General features: G+C 40.1%; 1 protein-coding gene across 3 annotated transcripts in view; it reads right to left on the bottom strand.

Annotated features, from left to right (window-relative positions):
* The window catches only part of cacna2d2a (calcium channel, voltage-dependent, alpha 2/delta subunit 2a), a 399,611-nt gene that overhangs the window by 136,864 nt on the left and 245,968 nt on the right, over positions 1-16,779 (bottom strand). For all 3 annotated transcript variants that reach the window (XM_079841618.1, XM_079841619.1, XM_079841620.1), the window contains one exon: positions 5,973-6,111. In XM_079841618.1, the coding sequence (XP_079697744.1) occupies positions 5,973-6,111 (139 nt within the window). The remainder of the gene's footprint in view (positions 1-5,972; positions 6,112-16,779) is intronic.

Genomic DNA, 16,779 nt, shown 5'->3' with positions numbered 1-16,779 from the left:
TGCGCACTGATCACTAGTGGCAACGATATGCGTCCGTTCATTCATTCAATTCAAAGACGCTGACGTCCGTTTACAAACCAATCAATGTCCAGATGCCGCCCACATAGATGAAGACGACAGGACGCAAGTGTGTCATGTACAGATCTTTAGTGTTCTCGCATAATTGCAATGTGAAACCAAAACTAACCGAATGTATAAAATGTATCAAAACATGGACTTTGGTTCGCACCTGGGTGTGGACTTTCAGGTGTGAAAACGTCCTTAGTCGACTAAATCTACAGACCCAGTGAGACCAGGAACATTCATTAATAAAAGGGGTTGATTCCATAAGCCTGGTAGAGTGATTTTACCACGGCTAAGGGGTGTTAGGCATGAAGTCAGGCAGGTAGGGTTTCAATTTTTCATTCCTCGGTTGAATTTACTTTGCGGGACAATCTACAAACTCCACTCTCCAGTTCCCGTTTATCTAGATGTGTTCCATCCGCTGAACTCCTAACCCGCCGAGTGTCAGGTCAGGACATCTTCCGTTGCCATGGCGATGTTTAATCCCTGTTCACAGACATGGTGATTTTTTTTTTTACCAGACTGCTAATACTGCTTTACCTTCTCATCCTCGACTGGCCTTTAAGCCAAATTAGCAGCCTGAGCTGCGGAGAGGTGGAGAGGTTATCACTCATGCCTTTATTGAACTACAATTCCCATGAGCCCACAGTCACGCCACATTAGACCTCTCAAAACCGCATTAAAATGGTCAATGCATTTCAATGCAAAGAATTAGTTGCACAACTTCTATATCCCTTAACACCACCCATACCTAAACATAACCACAATAACCTTACTTGCTATCAATGAGCAGTAATGACGAGTTTACTGAGGGGAAACTTATAGTTAATAGTGAATATATGCTACTGTTTTATTATATTATATTATTATATTATATAGAAAGGTCAGAAACAGGATATGTTGCAAGTCAGCTTCAAATTTTCGGGGAAGATTTTTGTCTTAATTTTGTTTTTATTTAAATATTCTTTATATCATTAAAATACAGTATTAGTTTTTGCTAACATTCTGAATTTGATTTGATTTTTATATTTTCTGTTTTCATTTTCATTTTGGTAAAGGTTTTAGTAATTTTGTTTTGTCATTTGTGTTCTGTTTTTTTTCTTTTCAATATATATCTACATAGTTTTTGGTTTCAGTTTATTTAGTTTGAGTTATCTGAGTACTTTAATTGAAACTAAACGAAAATGAGAAATTATGTCTTGGCAAGTAGCGGAAAAAAAATTAATATTTTTTTTTTTTAAAATAATGTTTATTTTACTCAAGTAATGATTTATGGTTTTAGATTTAGTTTTAGTTAACTACAATACCCCTGGTATACACTGATCAGGCATAACATTATGACCAACATGGGCACCCTGACTGCACCCATACACAACAAACTGAGATGCTCTGTGTATTCTGACACCTTTCTATCAGAACCAGCATTAACTTCTTGAGCAGTTTGAGCTCCAGTAGCTCGTCTGTTTGATCGGACCACACGGACCAGCCTTCGCTCCACACGGGCATCAATGAACCTCGGCCGCCCATGACCCTGTGGCCGGTTCTCCACTGGTCCTCCATGACCCTGTGGCCGGTTCTCTACTGGTCCTTCATGACCCTGTGGCCGGTTCTCCACTGGTCCTCCATGACCCTGTGGCCGGTTCTCCACTGGTCCTCCATGACCCTGTGGCCGGTTCTCCACTGGTCCTTCATGACCCTGTGGCCGGTTCTCCACTGGTCCTTCATGACCCTGTGGCCGGTTCTCCACTGGTCCTTCATGACCCTGTGGCCGGTTCTCCATTGGTCCTCCATGACCCTGTGGCCGGTTCTCCACTGGTCCTTCATGACCCTGTGGCCGGTTCTCCACTGGTCCTCCATGACCCTGTGGCCGGTTCTCCATTGGTCCTCCATGACCCTGTGGCCGGTTCTCCACTGGTCCTTCATGACCCTGTGGCCGGTTCTCCACTGGTCCTTCATGACCCTGTGGCCGGTTCTCCACTGGTCCTCCATGACCCTGTGGCCGGTTCTCCACTGGTCCTCCATGACCCTGTGGCCGGTTCTCCACTGGTCCTTCATGACCCTGTGGCCGGTTCTCCACTGGTCCTTCATGACCCTGTGGCCGGTTCTCCACTGGTCCTCCATGACCCTGTGGCCGGTTCTCCACTGGTCCTCCATGACCCTGTGGCCGGTTCTCCACTGGTCCTTCATGACCCTGTGGCCGGTTCTCCACTGGTCCTTCATGACCCTGTGGCCGGTTCTCCACTGGTCCTTCATGACCCTGTGGCCGGTTCTCCACTGGTCCTTCATGACCCTGTGGCCGGTTCTCCACTGGTCCTCCATGACCCTGTGGCCGGTTCTCCACTGGTCCTTCATGACCCTGTGGCCGGTTCTCCACTGGTCCTTCATGACCCTGTGGCCGGTTCTCCACTGGTCCTCCATGACCCTGTGGCCGGTTCACCACTGGTCCTCCATGACCCTGTGGCCGGTTCTCCACTGGTCCTTCATGACCCTGTGGCCGGTTCTCCATTGGTCCTCCATGACCCTGTGGCCGGTTCTCCACTGGTCCTTCATGACCCTGTGGCCGGTTCTCCACTGGTCCTCCATGACCCTGTGGCCGGTTCTCCATTGGTCCTCCATGACCCTGTGGCCGGTTCTCCACTGGTCCTTCATGACCCTGTGGCCGGTTCTCCACTGGTCCTTCATGACCCTGTGGCCGGTTCTCCACTGGTCCTCCATGACCCTGTGGCCGGTTCTCCACTGGTCCTCCATGACACTGTGGCCGGTTCTCCACTGGTCCTCCATGACACTGTGGCCGGTTCTCCACTGGTCCTTCATGACCCTGTGGCCGGTTCTCCACTGGTCCTTCATGACCCTGTGGCCGGTTCTCCACTGGTCCTCCATGACTCTGTGGCCGGTTCTCCACTGGTCCTTCATGACCCTGTGGCCGGTTCTCCACTGGTCCTTCATGACTCTGTGGCCGGTTCTCCACTGGTCCTTCATGACCCTGTGGCCGGTTCTCCACTGGTCCTTCATGACCCTGTGGCCGGTTCTCCACTGGTCCTCCATGACCCTGTGGCCGGTTCTCCACTGGTCCTCCATGACCCTGTGGCCGGTTCTCCACTGGTCCTCCATGACCCTGTGGCCGGTTCTCCACTGGTCCTCCATGACCCTGTGGCCGGTTCTCCACTGGTCCTCCATGACCCTGTGGCCGGTTCTCCACTGGTCCTCCATGACCCTGTGGCCGGTTCTCCACTGGTCCTTCATGACCCTGTGGCCGGTTCTCCACTGGTCCTTCATGACCCTGTGGCCGGTTCTCCACTGGTCCTTCATGACCCTGTGGCCGGTTCTCCACTGGTCCTTCATGACCCTGTGGCCGGTTCTCCACTGGTCCTATAAAAGCATGTGTTTAGACGACCATTAGGCCATGGCTCCAATGTGTTTTACTTCCATTTTATTTCTATTTATAGCAAATACTCAACTAGAACACATATATTAAATTATATCCTGTTCACAAGTGCACCAATCCTCCTCACATATGCCGTATCATTGTTTTTTTTCAAAGAAACGTCCATGTTATGCGTCAAACAGACCCTGATATTCGCTATACAGAGAGCCTCTATACTGACATGATGGTTATGTATTACAGCAGAGCAAAAGTAACAACGTCCAAATGTTTGATCACACTCTGCCAGCATTCATCTCCCAGCAATCATCCATTACCCATAAGCCTATACAACATCCACAGACAGATGAAGGAGGCGCTCAGGATGTCCAACAAACATCCGTCCTAGTCAACACACTAACAAATCACTGAGCGACGCAGAAACACTTTCTAAACACCAAAAGAGCAAAAAAATTTTATCCTAAAGCTGTACTCGTTTATTTATACTATGTGTAGTTTAAAATGCGTCCCTTTAAGAGCATTCGAGGGAGCGCTCAAAGAACTCCCAGGAGATGTTATCAGAGATACAAGACTGTGATTCAGTTGGGAAATCCTCCACAGACGTCAGACGGACAGATATCACAAACCACACACACAAACCGCTGGATATTTTCAGACACGTGGCTTAAAATGAGAATTTGAAAGCCATGTTTCTAGCATCTGTAAAACTGCATTCTTCCATCTTAAAAATATATCTAAATTATGATATATGCTCTCAATGCCATGCGTAAAAGTTAGTTCATGCATTCATGGGCTCAAGGCTAGATTACTGTAATGCCATATCATCTATCCATCATAAAAGTGCATCTATCCATCATAAAATAGAATCTATCCATCATAAAAGTGCATCTATCCATCATAAAATAGCATCTATCCATCATAAAAGTGCATCTATCCATCATAAAAGTGCATCCATCCATCATAAAAGTGCATCCATCCATCATTAAAGTGCATCCATCCATCATTAAAGTGCATCTATCCATCATAAAAGTGCATCCATCCATCATAAAAGTGCATCCATCCATCATTAAAGTGCATCTATCCATCATAAAATAGCATCTATCCATCATAAAAGTGCATCCATCATCATAGAAGTGCATCCATCCATCATAAAAGTGCATCCATCCATCCATCCATCATAAAAGTGCATCTATCCATCATAAAAGTGCATCTATCCGTCATAAAAGTGCATCTATCCGTCATAAAATTGCATCCATCCATCATAAAAGTGCATCTATCCATCATAAAAGAGCATCTATCCATCATAAAAGGTCATCTATCCGTCATAAAAGTGCATCCATCCATCATAAAAGTGCATCTATCCATCATAAAAGAGCATCTATCCATCATAAAAGAGCATCCATCCATCATAAAAGAGCATCTATCCATCATAAAAGAGCATCTATCCATCATAAAAGAGCATCTATCCATCATAAAAGAGCATCTATCCATCATAAAAGAGCATCTATCCATCATAAAAGAGCATCTATCCATCATAAAAGTGCATCTATCCGTCATAAAAGAGCATCTATCCATCATAAAAGAGCATCTATCCATCATAAAAGAGCATCTATCCATCATAAAAGTGCATCCATCCATCCATCCATCATAAAAGTGCATCTATCCATCATAAAAGTGCATCTATCCGTCATAAAAGTGCATCTATCCGTCATAAAATTGCATCCATCCATCATAAAAGTGCATCTATCCATCATAAAAGAGCATCTATCCATCATAAAAGAGCATCTATCCGTCATAAAAGAGCATCTATCCATCATAAAAGAACATCTATCCATCATAAAAGTGCATCCATCCATCATAAAAGTGCATCTATCCGTCATAAAAGAGCATCTATCCATCATAAAAGAGCATCTATCCATCATAAAAGTGCATCTATCATCATAAAAGAGCATCTATCCATCATAAAAGAGCATCTATCCATCATAAAAGTGCATCTATCCGTCATAAAAGTGCATCAGAGAAGCTACGGTGGCCGAAACAGGACAAAAGTGTTGTCGTCTGAGACAGCAGAGTGTAACTAGCGCTCTGTATAGAAGTTTGTCCCTTTAGGGCCACTGTAGAAACATGGCGGCACAAAATGGCGGCTTCACTGTAAGAGACCCGCGGTGTGTGTAGATAGAAACGGCTCATTCTAAGCTGATAAAAACATAACGCTTCATTATGTAAGGTCTTTATACTCCACTGAAAACATATGTATGTATATTATATTGCATTTCTGTCAATAGATCCTCATAAATACTACACACTGCACTTTTGAAAACAGTGCTGCTTCATATTTTTGTGGAAACCGTCATCTTTGAGGATTCTTTAATGAATAAAAAGTTCAAAGGAACAGCATTTATTTGAAATAGAAGTCTTTTGTAACAAGCTCAATTTAACGCATCCTTGCTGAATAAAAGTATTTATTTCTCTTCCTGACCTCAAACTTCTGAACGCTAGTGTGTGTGTGTTTGCGGACAGCACTCACAGCCTTTGTAGATGTCAGTGGGAATCTGTACAGCCGTATACGAGTAGTTGACTTTATTCTTGAAGTTGATGTCCTCCACGAACTCCAAAGAGAGAGAGTTGGGGTTTTCCAAGAGGTTTTCTCCATCATCATCGTCCGGCTGCAACGAGAAGAACCAGAGGAACATCAGCACACACACACACACACACACACACACAAGCCGAATGCATTGATTGACACACAGCAAACCTTTGCAGAAAATCATTTAGACACACACACACACACACATGCATCCATGATTAATTAGACAAACACTAATTACACAGACATGACAGGGGTAATCCTGCCTACACAACTCAAAGGTGGTGACTCTTTAGAGGAAAAGCCGTGAAACATCGCCAGTCTATTCATCCACGACACAATGCAACAGCAGGTATCAAAGTGTTCGCAAATTGCAGAAAATCAATTAGCGCCGGCGATGGCTATCACACTAGCATTGAAGTCCTTCGGGCGATTAGCCCTGTCAATAAATCACCGCAATGATTGCCAAACGACGGCGGCTCTACCCTCTACTCGAGTCCGCCACACAGGCTGATCATTAGCATTTTAATGCATCTACAGTCAAAAATTCGCCACGAAAAAAGTCTGCCTTTGAAAGAACTTCAGTGACTGAAAGTATCGAGGCAGCATAAAAGCCATAATCACTGGATTTTAATGGTTTTCTATTCATAATAATGTATGCCGAGCATAAGAATTGAGTCTATTCGTAAACTGCATGCTAATTGAATTTAGTTGGAATCATACATAATAAAGGCGCTGCTGGCCAATGGAGGTCGACGTCCGCACCTGGCGGCCATTTTGTCACAGTCAACTCGCTCACTCATAACATTGTGTTTTAATGGTGCGTGTGTTTTTTAAATAACCATAACTTGCTCAATTTTCAACCGATTTTCAACACTGCAAAAAATGCTTTTCTTAGTACTTTTGTCTTGTTTTCAGTCCTTTCAAAAATCTTACATTAAGAAGCATTTACTAGACAAGCAAAAGTTTTTGTCTTGTTTTGGGGGAAAATGACTCAAAATTAAGGGAGTTTTTGCTTAAAATAAGCAAAATAATCTGTCAATGGGGTAAGCAAAATAATCTTGATTCAAACAGAAAACAAGATTATTTTTCTTACCCCATTGGCAGATTATTTCGCTTATTTTAAGCAAAAACTCCCTTAATTTTGAGTTATTTTCCCCCAAAACAAGACAAAATTTTTTGCTTGTCTAGTAAATGATTCTTAATGTAAGATTTTTTAGATATTTGGACTGAAAACAAGACAAAAATACTAAGTAAGAAAAGCATTTTTTGCAGTGAAACGGTTTGGTTTGTTATAAACGTCAGAGATGTAGTTATGACACTGCATACTTATGAATAATTATTCATAACTTGTTCAAGCATCCAGAATTATAGCCATGTTAATAACGTTTGTAAGAAACCAAACCATTTGAAAATCTGTTAAGATTTCAGCGAGATAAGAGTATTTGTGTTCAGATTACTCGCCTTACATCAGGAGCCCGCCAGAAAGCTTGCCTGTGACAAGATGGCCGCCGGTGATGATGTTAGAGATCTAGCTTTTATTATGTATATCTATGGTTGGAATGCCCTTCTTCCATACTAGTTTTGCAGTATGTATACTACATGCAATATTCAATTAGAATTGGTGGAGGATACATCCAGTATCCCACAATGCAATGCGCACGACTTGACCTTACATTCCCAGTGTGACAAACAAACCTGAAATAAAAATCATGATGCATATCCCTTTCACTATATCAAACATACGACTGGATTAACCCTCTGGGGCTCTTTGGTCATTGCTGACTCGAATTTTTTAAAATAAAATTTTTTTAAAAATCGTAGCTTCATCGGAATGGTCTGAAAGTTGGTGACTTTATTGGTACTTGGTATATGAACACCAAAAAAAATTGGGGACAGGATTTGAAAAGTCTAAGTGGTCGTAAAAAACATATTCACACTCAGGACCTTCGGGTGAAAAATGACCCCCATAGGAAATTAATCGGAAATTGGCAAAAAATATGAAAATACAGAGTTTTTTTTGTGCATACAATCTACAAATCAGCCACGATGGAGAAAAAAGGACTCAACAGTGAAGGGGTGAATCTCTAAAACATCAAGAGTGCAAAACAGACAAAAAAAAGTCACACACACACACACACAACACACAATTAGCTTTTGGAATGGCACCTGTTAATTTGTGTGTGCGTGTGTGTGTGTTTTTGTGTGTATAAGTGTGTGAGGTTTTTTTTGTCTGTTTTGCACTCTTGATGTTTTAGAGATTCACCCCATCACTATTGAGCCCTTTTTTCTGCATCCTGGCTGATTTGTAGATTGTATGCAGAAAAAAACTAATTTCCCATTCATTTCCTATGGGGGTCATTTTTGACCCGAAGGTCCTGAGAGTGACTATTTTGTTTACGACCACTTAGACTTTTCAAATCCTGTCCCCAATATTTTGGGGTGTTCATATATCGAGTACCAATAAAGTCACGAAGTTTCGGACCATTCCGATGAAGCTACGATTTAATTTTTTTTTTTATAAAACGCAAGATCCACTATAGTGGTAAAAATGTGCTATTGCGTGATAAAAATGCTCACTGCGTCCACCGGATGGCACCGATCTCATTTAAAAAATTGCTTTCATGAGGCCTAGGCTTGACTCTAAAATAAATGCAGCTTTAATACATTTAAAAAAAAAATTATATATATATATATAAATGTTTTATTATATTCAATGGGAAAAAATGGGTCATTATTATTGCATAAATATTAATTATAAATCATAAAATTATCTCAAAAAATGAAAAATATTATTGAACAAAAATATATTTCATTGATTTTACTCAAATCTTTTTTATCTTAATCCCGCCCTCCGGGATTAAGATTTTTGACCCGAAGGTCCTGAGTGTGACCCATAAATGAAGAACCCCAGAGGGTTAAATGCAAAATAAGCAAGAATATGTTGGATTTTGTTTGTCTTTAGTCTTTTCTGCAATAATTGTCATTATTCAGTCATTTTCCACTCATTAATCTCTTTCTCTTAAATTCTTCATCTCACAATCACACTGGCCTTCATCGAGTACGGTGTACAGTAATAGAGAGGCACGGGTTAATTGGGGTTGACGTAGTAAACACTGTTTGTTTTTTATTTGTTTTCCTTAAAATTAAAAATCCAAGCCTCCTGCCAAGTGAGGACTGATTTATGGCCTGCCTTTAATTGTCTATTAAAATGCAATTATGAACTGTTGTCGGGCCGGACATGGAGACGGTGGTTTTCTGATACCCCTCAACGAGACGTGAACACGCGGACGCACGATATCCTCTTGGAAATGGGAAACCCGGGTGGCATTCCTTTCAGTTTTGCTGAAAGAACACGGATACACCCGGATCATTTCCATAATGACATCTACCAGGAGAAGCGCAAACTAGCGTCTCGTTTAAAGGACACTATGTAACATTTCCTAGAAAAATTTAAAATTTTCAGTAAAATATCCAAACACCACTAGGCCAGTGTTATATATTTTGTTCAGTCGAGTACTTACAATATCCCAAATGTTTCCAACTATTTGTAAATCGTAAGATGCTATTTTAAAGGGTTAGTTCACCAAAAAATTAATTACTTCCCCTCATGTCGTTGGACACCCGTAAGACCTCCGTTCATCTTCAGACACAAATTAAGATATTTTAGTGTAAATCTGATGGCTCTGAAAGGCCTCCATTGGCTCAATGGCACGGTTCACTCTCAAGACCCTTAAAAGGCACTAAAGACGTCGTTACAAAGTCCATCTCACTACAGTGGCTCTACAATAACTTTATGAAGCGTCGAGAATAGTTTTTGTGCGCAAAAAAACCCTAAATAACGACTTATATAGCGATGACCGATTTCAAAACACGAAGCGTTATGAATCAGTGAGTCGATTCATGATTTGGATCGCGTGTCAAACCGCCAAACTGCTAAAATTTGGCGATTCAAACCGCTGATTCGACTCACTGATTCATAACGCTTCGAAGCTTCATGATGCCGTGTTTTGAAATCGTCATCACTATTTAAGTCGTTATTTAGGGTTTTTTTGCGCACAAAAACTATTGTCGCCGATTCATAAAGTTATTGTAGAGCCACTGTAGTGAGATGGACTTTGTAACGACGTCTTTAGTGCCTTTTAAGGGTCTTGAGAGTGTAAAGTGTATTGAGCCAATGGAGGCCTTTCAGAGCCATCAGATTTACACTAAAATATCTTAATTTGTGTCTGAAGATGAACGGAGGTCTGACGGGTGTCCAACGACATGAGGGTAAGTCATTAATGACAGAATTTTCATTTTTGGGTGAACTAACCCTTTAATCACATCCATCAATGATTTCTGCCCGAGTCCTGTCCCGATTCTTTCCCACCGGCTTTGAGCTGAAGATCACATGTCCCAAGATTCTGCGCTCAAACGTGCCGTCATCAAACTACGCCTTTGTTTTGAAAAGACGACCTCTAGCGGACGGAAAACTTACATAGTGCACTTTTAAGACATGCTTTTTTTGGGCGGTAAATAATGGCCGCAAACGTAAACTGACGAGTGCAAACCTTAGTAAATCATTTTGCATGATTCATTGAAATACTCTCCTCCCATAAATTCTGTGTCTGACAGGGAAACTCCTACAAATGCATATGCAATAAGATCAGCCGCAAAAATAACCCTGTCACGCCTTTTCAGGGCTAATTTCTCTCTGAGTGTCTTTAGTAAATCCTGACCTTTAGCGCAAAAAGAGGGTTTGCTCTGGCGCAAGCTGTTAGTAAATCTGACCCTTATTTTTTAAATATTGATACTAGGGCTGCATGATTTGGGGAAAATAATAAAATTGCGATTATTCTGGTTAAAATTGCAATTGCGATTTAAAAATGCGATTATTATTATTAAAAAAAATGTACAATTGAAAAGTGTGTATATAACATTTTGTGTTTATATATTAATATGGCTAATAATAATAATTATGATTATTATTGCTAAATAAAAATAAGAAATATTACTATTACAATAACATTTTCATTATTAAACATTTAAAATAGCATTTAAGAATAAATATAACAGTATAATAATAATATTTATATTTTACAGAAAACTTTTTACAAAAAAAAGGGTTACCTTTTAGTATGCAGACAGCCTATGACTAAAAATCAGTAGAAAGGTCTAAGGATTTATTGTAAAAAATATATATATAAAATGATTAGCTTTTTATCTGTGATATCAATTTCTTAAAGTCTATGTCTTTAATATGAAATATGAGCCTCTTATGCATCCACTGTGGGGATTAAAACTCCTGTACATTGAAGAAAAACAAATGGATTGTCATATACATTTATTTAGAAGTATTATTTTTCTTATTTTCTACCCAAAAGTTTCATTCATACTGGAGGCCAGAGGGCGCCCTCGAGCAGAAACTCCACAGACGCCTCAGAGAAGTAATCGTTTGTGTTCAGGAAATCCTTAATGTGAGAGAAGATAGAAACGCTTTGACTGATTAAACATGAAGATAAAACTTCTGTGATATGGTGTATTGAATTCTTCTCGGGTATTTTCATAATAATAAAGTATTCAGAGCTGATTGACATTCTGTGATAAGAAGCCACATCAGCTCGACTGACGATATGAAGTGAGTTAAAACCTGTTATTAAACGTTGTATTTTGTTGAACAGGTTTATGAACGCTTCACATTACTAGTTTTTGACACGTGTGGCTTTTTCAAACGCACGTTATAAGCGACTCAAACTCGCAGTCTTTCAGACGGAGCAGCGTTTACTGATCTCAGAGCCGCTCTTCACTCGGGGCATTTATTTATTTCATTAAAATCGCAGACTTTGAGCTTTCATAATCGCACACAACCCAAATCGCGATTGCGGATCAATTTCGATCAATTTTGCAGCCCTAATTGATACTCTGCAGAGAAACTACCGAATATTAGACAATGTTTTTACAATCTGAAAAATGGGTTTGTCTTTTATTCAGGGTCTAGACTTTTACATAATACACACGCAACAATAAGGTTGTTTTAACCCAGTGAATGGGTCGTTTTAATCCAGCGGTTGGGTTAAATGTTTGCTTAAAACAACCCAATTGCTGGGTTAGTCCATTTTCAACCCAACTTGGGTTGTTTTTAACCCAGCATTTTTTAGAGTGTTGTATTTGTTTCTATACTATGGAAGTCAGACAGTAATTGTCTGGTTATTATTCAAAAGATCGGCTTTTGTGTTCAGCAGAAGAAAGAAACTCGTACACTCTAAAAAATGCTGGGTTAAAAATAACCCAAGTTGGATTGAAAATGGACTAACCCAGCAATTGGGTTGTTTTAACCCAGCAATTGGATTGTCTTAACCCAGCGATTGGTTGTTTTAAGCAAACATTTAACCCAACCGCTGGGTTAAAAAAACAAATGCTGGGTTAGTCCATTTTCAACCCAACTTGGGTTGTTTTTAACCCAGCATTTTTTAGAGTGTTGTATTTGTTTCTATACTATGGAAGTCAGACAGTAATTGTCTGGTTATTATTCAAAATATCGGCTTTTGTGTTCAGCAGAAGAAAGAAACTCGTACACTCTAAAAAATGCTGGGTTAAACATAACCCAAGTTGGGTTGAAAATTGACTAACCCAGCAATTGGGTTGTTTTAACCCAGCGATTGAGTTGTTTTAACCCAGCAATTGGGTTGTCTTAACCCAGCGATTGGGTTGTTTTAAGCAAACATTTAACCCAACCGCTGGGTTAGTCCATTTTCAACCCAACTTGGGTTATTTTTAACCCAGCATATTTTAGAGTGTACCGGTTTGGAACAACTTGAGGGTGAGTAAATAATGACAGAATTAAAATTTTTGGGTGAACTATCCCCTTAACTTTTGGCTAGATGATAAAAATGGAGGCTTGATATTACGGCATTGCGGTTCTTTAGTCACACAGGAAATGTAAGGTCAAGTCGAGGACATTGCATTGTGGGATACAGTATTCTGCTCAGTGTGCTCTCGTTGTGCACTGCATATTTTGACAAATGTAGAAGGTCATGTTGCTTCTCCATGCATAGACAACATCTTAATACTGCGTTCAACGCACATAACGTACACTGCGGAAATACCAAGAGTTGTAGGCTAGTATGCTCTTCTGAACAAAGCCAACATTAAAGTGACATTTGCAATGCATTTTGGCTTCAGTAAGGTGACATTTCTGGGTGCAACAGCATATTGAACAGAAAATAATAATACTAATATTGAGCGGGACCCAGACGGCCGCGGTTACATCAAAAGGTCCTTCAGACGTGGAGGAATTCGCAATGCTTTAATATGAAAACAAACACTGAATTTCTTTAAAACAACATTTTACATACAGATCCGTTCTGATATGATGCATAAAATCAGCCTAAACTCCTGCCGTCTGCTTGTTAAACTGAGAGATTAAACTGAAGCAATGCTATAAATGACCGCATCACCCCGATAACAAACATTTCTGGCAACACATCACCGCCACACACAATTACACCCCATTTTCTGCCCGTTTACACACGTTTCAGCCAACTGATTTGGAAAAGTTGTCTTTGAGGGGATCTCAGCTCGATGTCCTTTATTTGTTTATTCTTCCACCTGACTATCCTTCACTCGAGGGGTTTTTTACCGTCAGTCGAGCCCAGTCATAATTACCCAAGACAGCTTCTAATTAGGAGCTCAAAATCCACACAGGACGCACTGATTGGTTCATTCGCCCCGTCCATACACCACCTGTTTAACTCCATTCATTACCTCATTTGTTAATTTTATCACCCTGTTTTGAAGGTTTAATTAAAGGTTGAGAGACAAAAATGACATTTCGAGGACTCTCTCAATCACAACCTTAATACTTTTGCCTTTTAAGAGTGTGTGTTTGCATGCATGAGTGCAACATAAACCTAATAATTACTTTTATAAACATAGACAACAGCCTCATTTGATTTTCTAAACCCTGCTCAAACAGCAGATCTTCTTACTATTTGAAGAGGCCATATTAAGTCTTGATTTAGTTTTTGAACTCTAATAGAATAGGTTTCATGCTTTCAAACATTATTTTTCACATTGTTGCGGCTCCTCTCTTCCCAGTCTGTCAGTAACGCTCGGTTTAGTTCCTGCCTCTATGAAGCCCCTCCTTCTGAGAAGCACACCGTGCTCTGATTGGTCGGCTGGAGCAGTGTGTTGTGATTGGTCAACCATTTAGGGCTTGTTTGGCAAATGTCCCGCCCCTTACCATAACCGCCAACTAACTAACTCAACCAGGCCCCGCCCCCTTTTTATTTAAATGAGGAATATTGTGACGTGTTTGTCACTTTGTGCTTTGTAACTTTGCAGGGCTCTTTCATGCCCAAACAGCAACATTACACACTAAAGAAAGTTGTTGACACACTTTAAAATCTAATTAGTTAGACTTACTTAAATAAACATGCAAACCAATTGTCTTAAAAAAACAAGTGAAATAGGAATAGTATGTTGTACTGACAAAAGCTTAGTTAGTATAGTTCACTTACACAAGAGTTCTAGTAACTAAAGGAGTACTTTATCATTTACTTTAGATTTACTCTTGACTTAAGCTACCATTGTTGTGTTTTAACTATAGTTAATTATTCAGTCAGAAGCTAGGTCAACTTTTAAAAGCAACCTATTTATTACTTATCTTCCTTTGAAACCAAATAACTGATTTATTGTTGCATCGCTGCATCAATAGGAAGAGAATTACAATAATATGAATGTTCAAAGTGCCCAACCAAAGGGAACACTGATCACCATCATGGTGAGTTTTTATTTTTTTGCTTGACAAAATGGCACTCAAACCAATCAATTAATCCTAACTTGGGTTTTCTGAGAAAACAAGGAATAGTATGTGAATAGTACAGATTACTAGAGTTTTACAATTGAGTTAAGACATTAAGTAAAGTTAACTAAAGAGTGCTAGAATCACTGTTGGGTTTTACAGTGGAGCACTAGTATGTGAAACATACGGTGGCCCAGTAGTGCACAACAAAACCAAATTTAAAAAGCAAACAACGAAATTAAGCCACAACACAACGAAATCAAGCCACAATATAACAAAATCAAGCCACAACACAACGAAATCAAGCCACAAAACAACGATCAAGCCACAATACAACGAAATCAAGCCACAAAACAACGATCAAGCCACAATACAAAAAAATCAAGCCACAATACAACAAAATCAAGCCACAACACAACGAAATCAAGCCACAAAACAACGATCAAGCCACAATACAACGAAATCAAGCCACAAAACAACGATCAAGCCACAATACAAAAAAAATCAAGCCACAATACAACGAAATCAAGCCACAAAACAACGAAATCAAGCCACAAAACAACGATCAAGCCACAATACAACGAAATCAAGCCACAACACAACGAAATCAAGCCACAAAACAACGAAATCAAGCCACAAAACAACGAAATCAAGCCACAAAACAACGATCAAGCCACAATACAACGAAATCAAGCCACAACACAACGAAATCAAGCCACAAAACAACGATCAAGCCACAATACAACGAAATCAAGCCACAAAACAACGAAATCAAGCCACAAAACAACGATCAAGCCACAATACAACGAAATCAAGCCACAACACAACGAAATCAAGCCACAAAACAACGATCAAGCCACAATACAACGATCAAGCCACAACACAACGAAATCAAGCCACAAAACAACGATCAAGCCACAACACAACGAAATCAAGCCACAAAACAACGATCAAGCCACAATACAACGGAATCAAGCCACAACACAACGAAATCAAGCCACAAAACAACGATCAAGCCACAATACAACGGAATCAAGCCACAATACAACGAAATCAAGCCACAAAACAACGATCAAGCCACAATACAAAGGAATCAAGCCACAACACAACAAAATTAAGCCACAACACAACGATCAAGCCACAACACAACGATCAAGCCACAATACAATGGAATCAAGCCACAACACAACAAAATCAAGCCACAACACAACGATCAAGCCACAATACAACGGAATCAAGCCACAACACAACGATCAAGCCACAATACAACGGAATCAAGCCACAACACAACAAAATCAAGCCACAACACAACGAAATCAAGCTACAACACAATGAAATCAAGCCACAACACAACGATCAAGTCACAACACAATGAAATAAAGCCACAACACAACGAAAATGCCACAACACAACGAAAACAAGCCACAACACAACGAAAATGCCACAACACAACGAAAACAAGCCACAACACAACGAATTCAAGCCACAGCACAATGAAAAAGCCACAACACAACGAAATCAAGCCACAACACAAACAAATTCAAGCCACAACACAATGAAAGAGCCACAACACAACGGAAATGCTCCCGACCAGGCGACCACTAGGGGGCTTTCGGAGCGCAGTAAAGTTAGTTTTCCTTGCCACTGTTCTATAGAGCCGGCGAGTCTTACAAAGATATCAATACCAATTTTAACAGCATGTAACCATTGTATATCGACATGAAATATTAATTCAAAACCACATACAAGCATTACAGCTTTGACCCGATACCTTGATGTATGACACCTAAGGGAACGTGGTTGAAACTTATAATTGTATTAATTAAAACATTTTAAAACAAATTTTCATTGAATTTTCAATGTTCAAATTCTAAAGCTTGATTGTATTGGTAATAATAATTACAAATTAATACAATGCAATACACATTTTAAGTTTCAACCATTTGGTGGAATTGGAAGATG

Source organism: Gobio gobio (assembly GCF_949357685.1).
Source record: "Gobio gobio genome assembly, chromosome: 17".
NCBI classification, from domain to species: Eukaryota; Metazoa; Chordata; class Actinopteri; order Cypriniformes; family Gobionidae; genus Gobio; species Gobio gobio.
The sequence above is the reverse complement of the archived record's forward strand: the minus strand, read 5'-3'. Positions and strand labels throughout refer to the sequence as shown.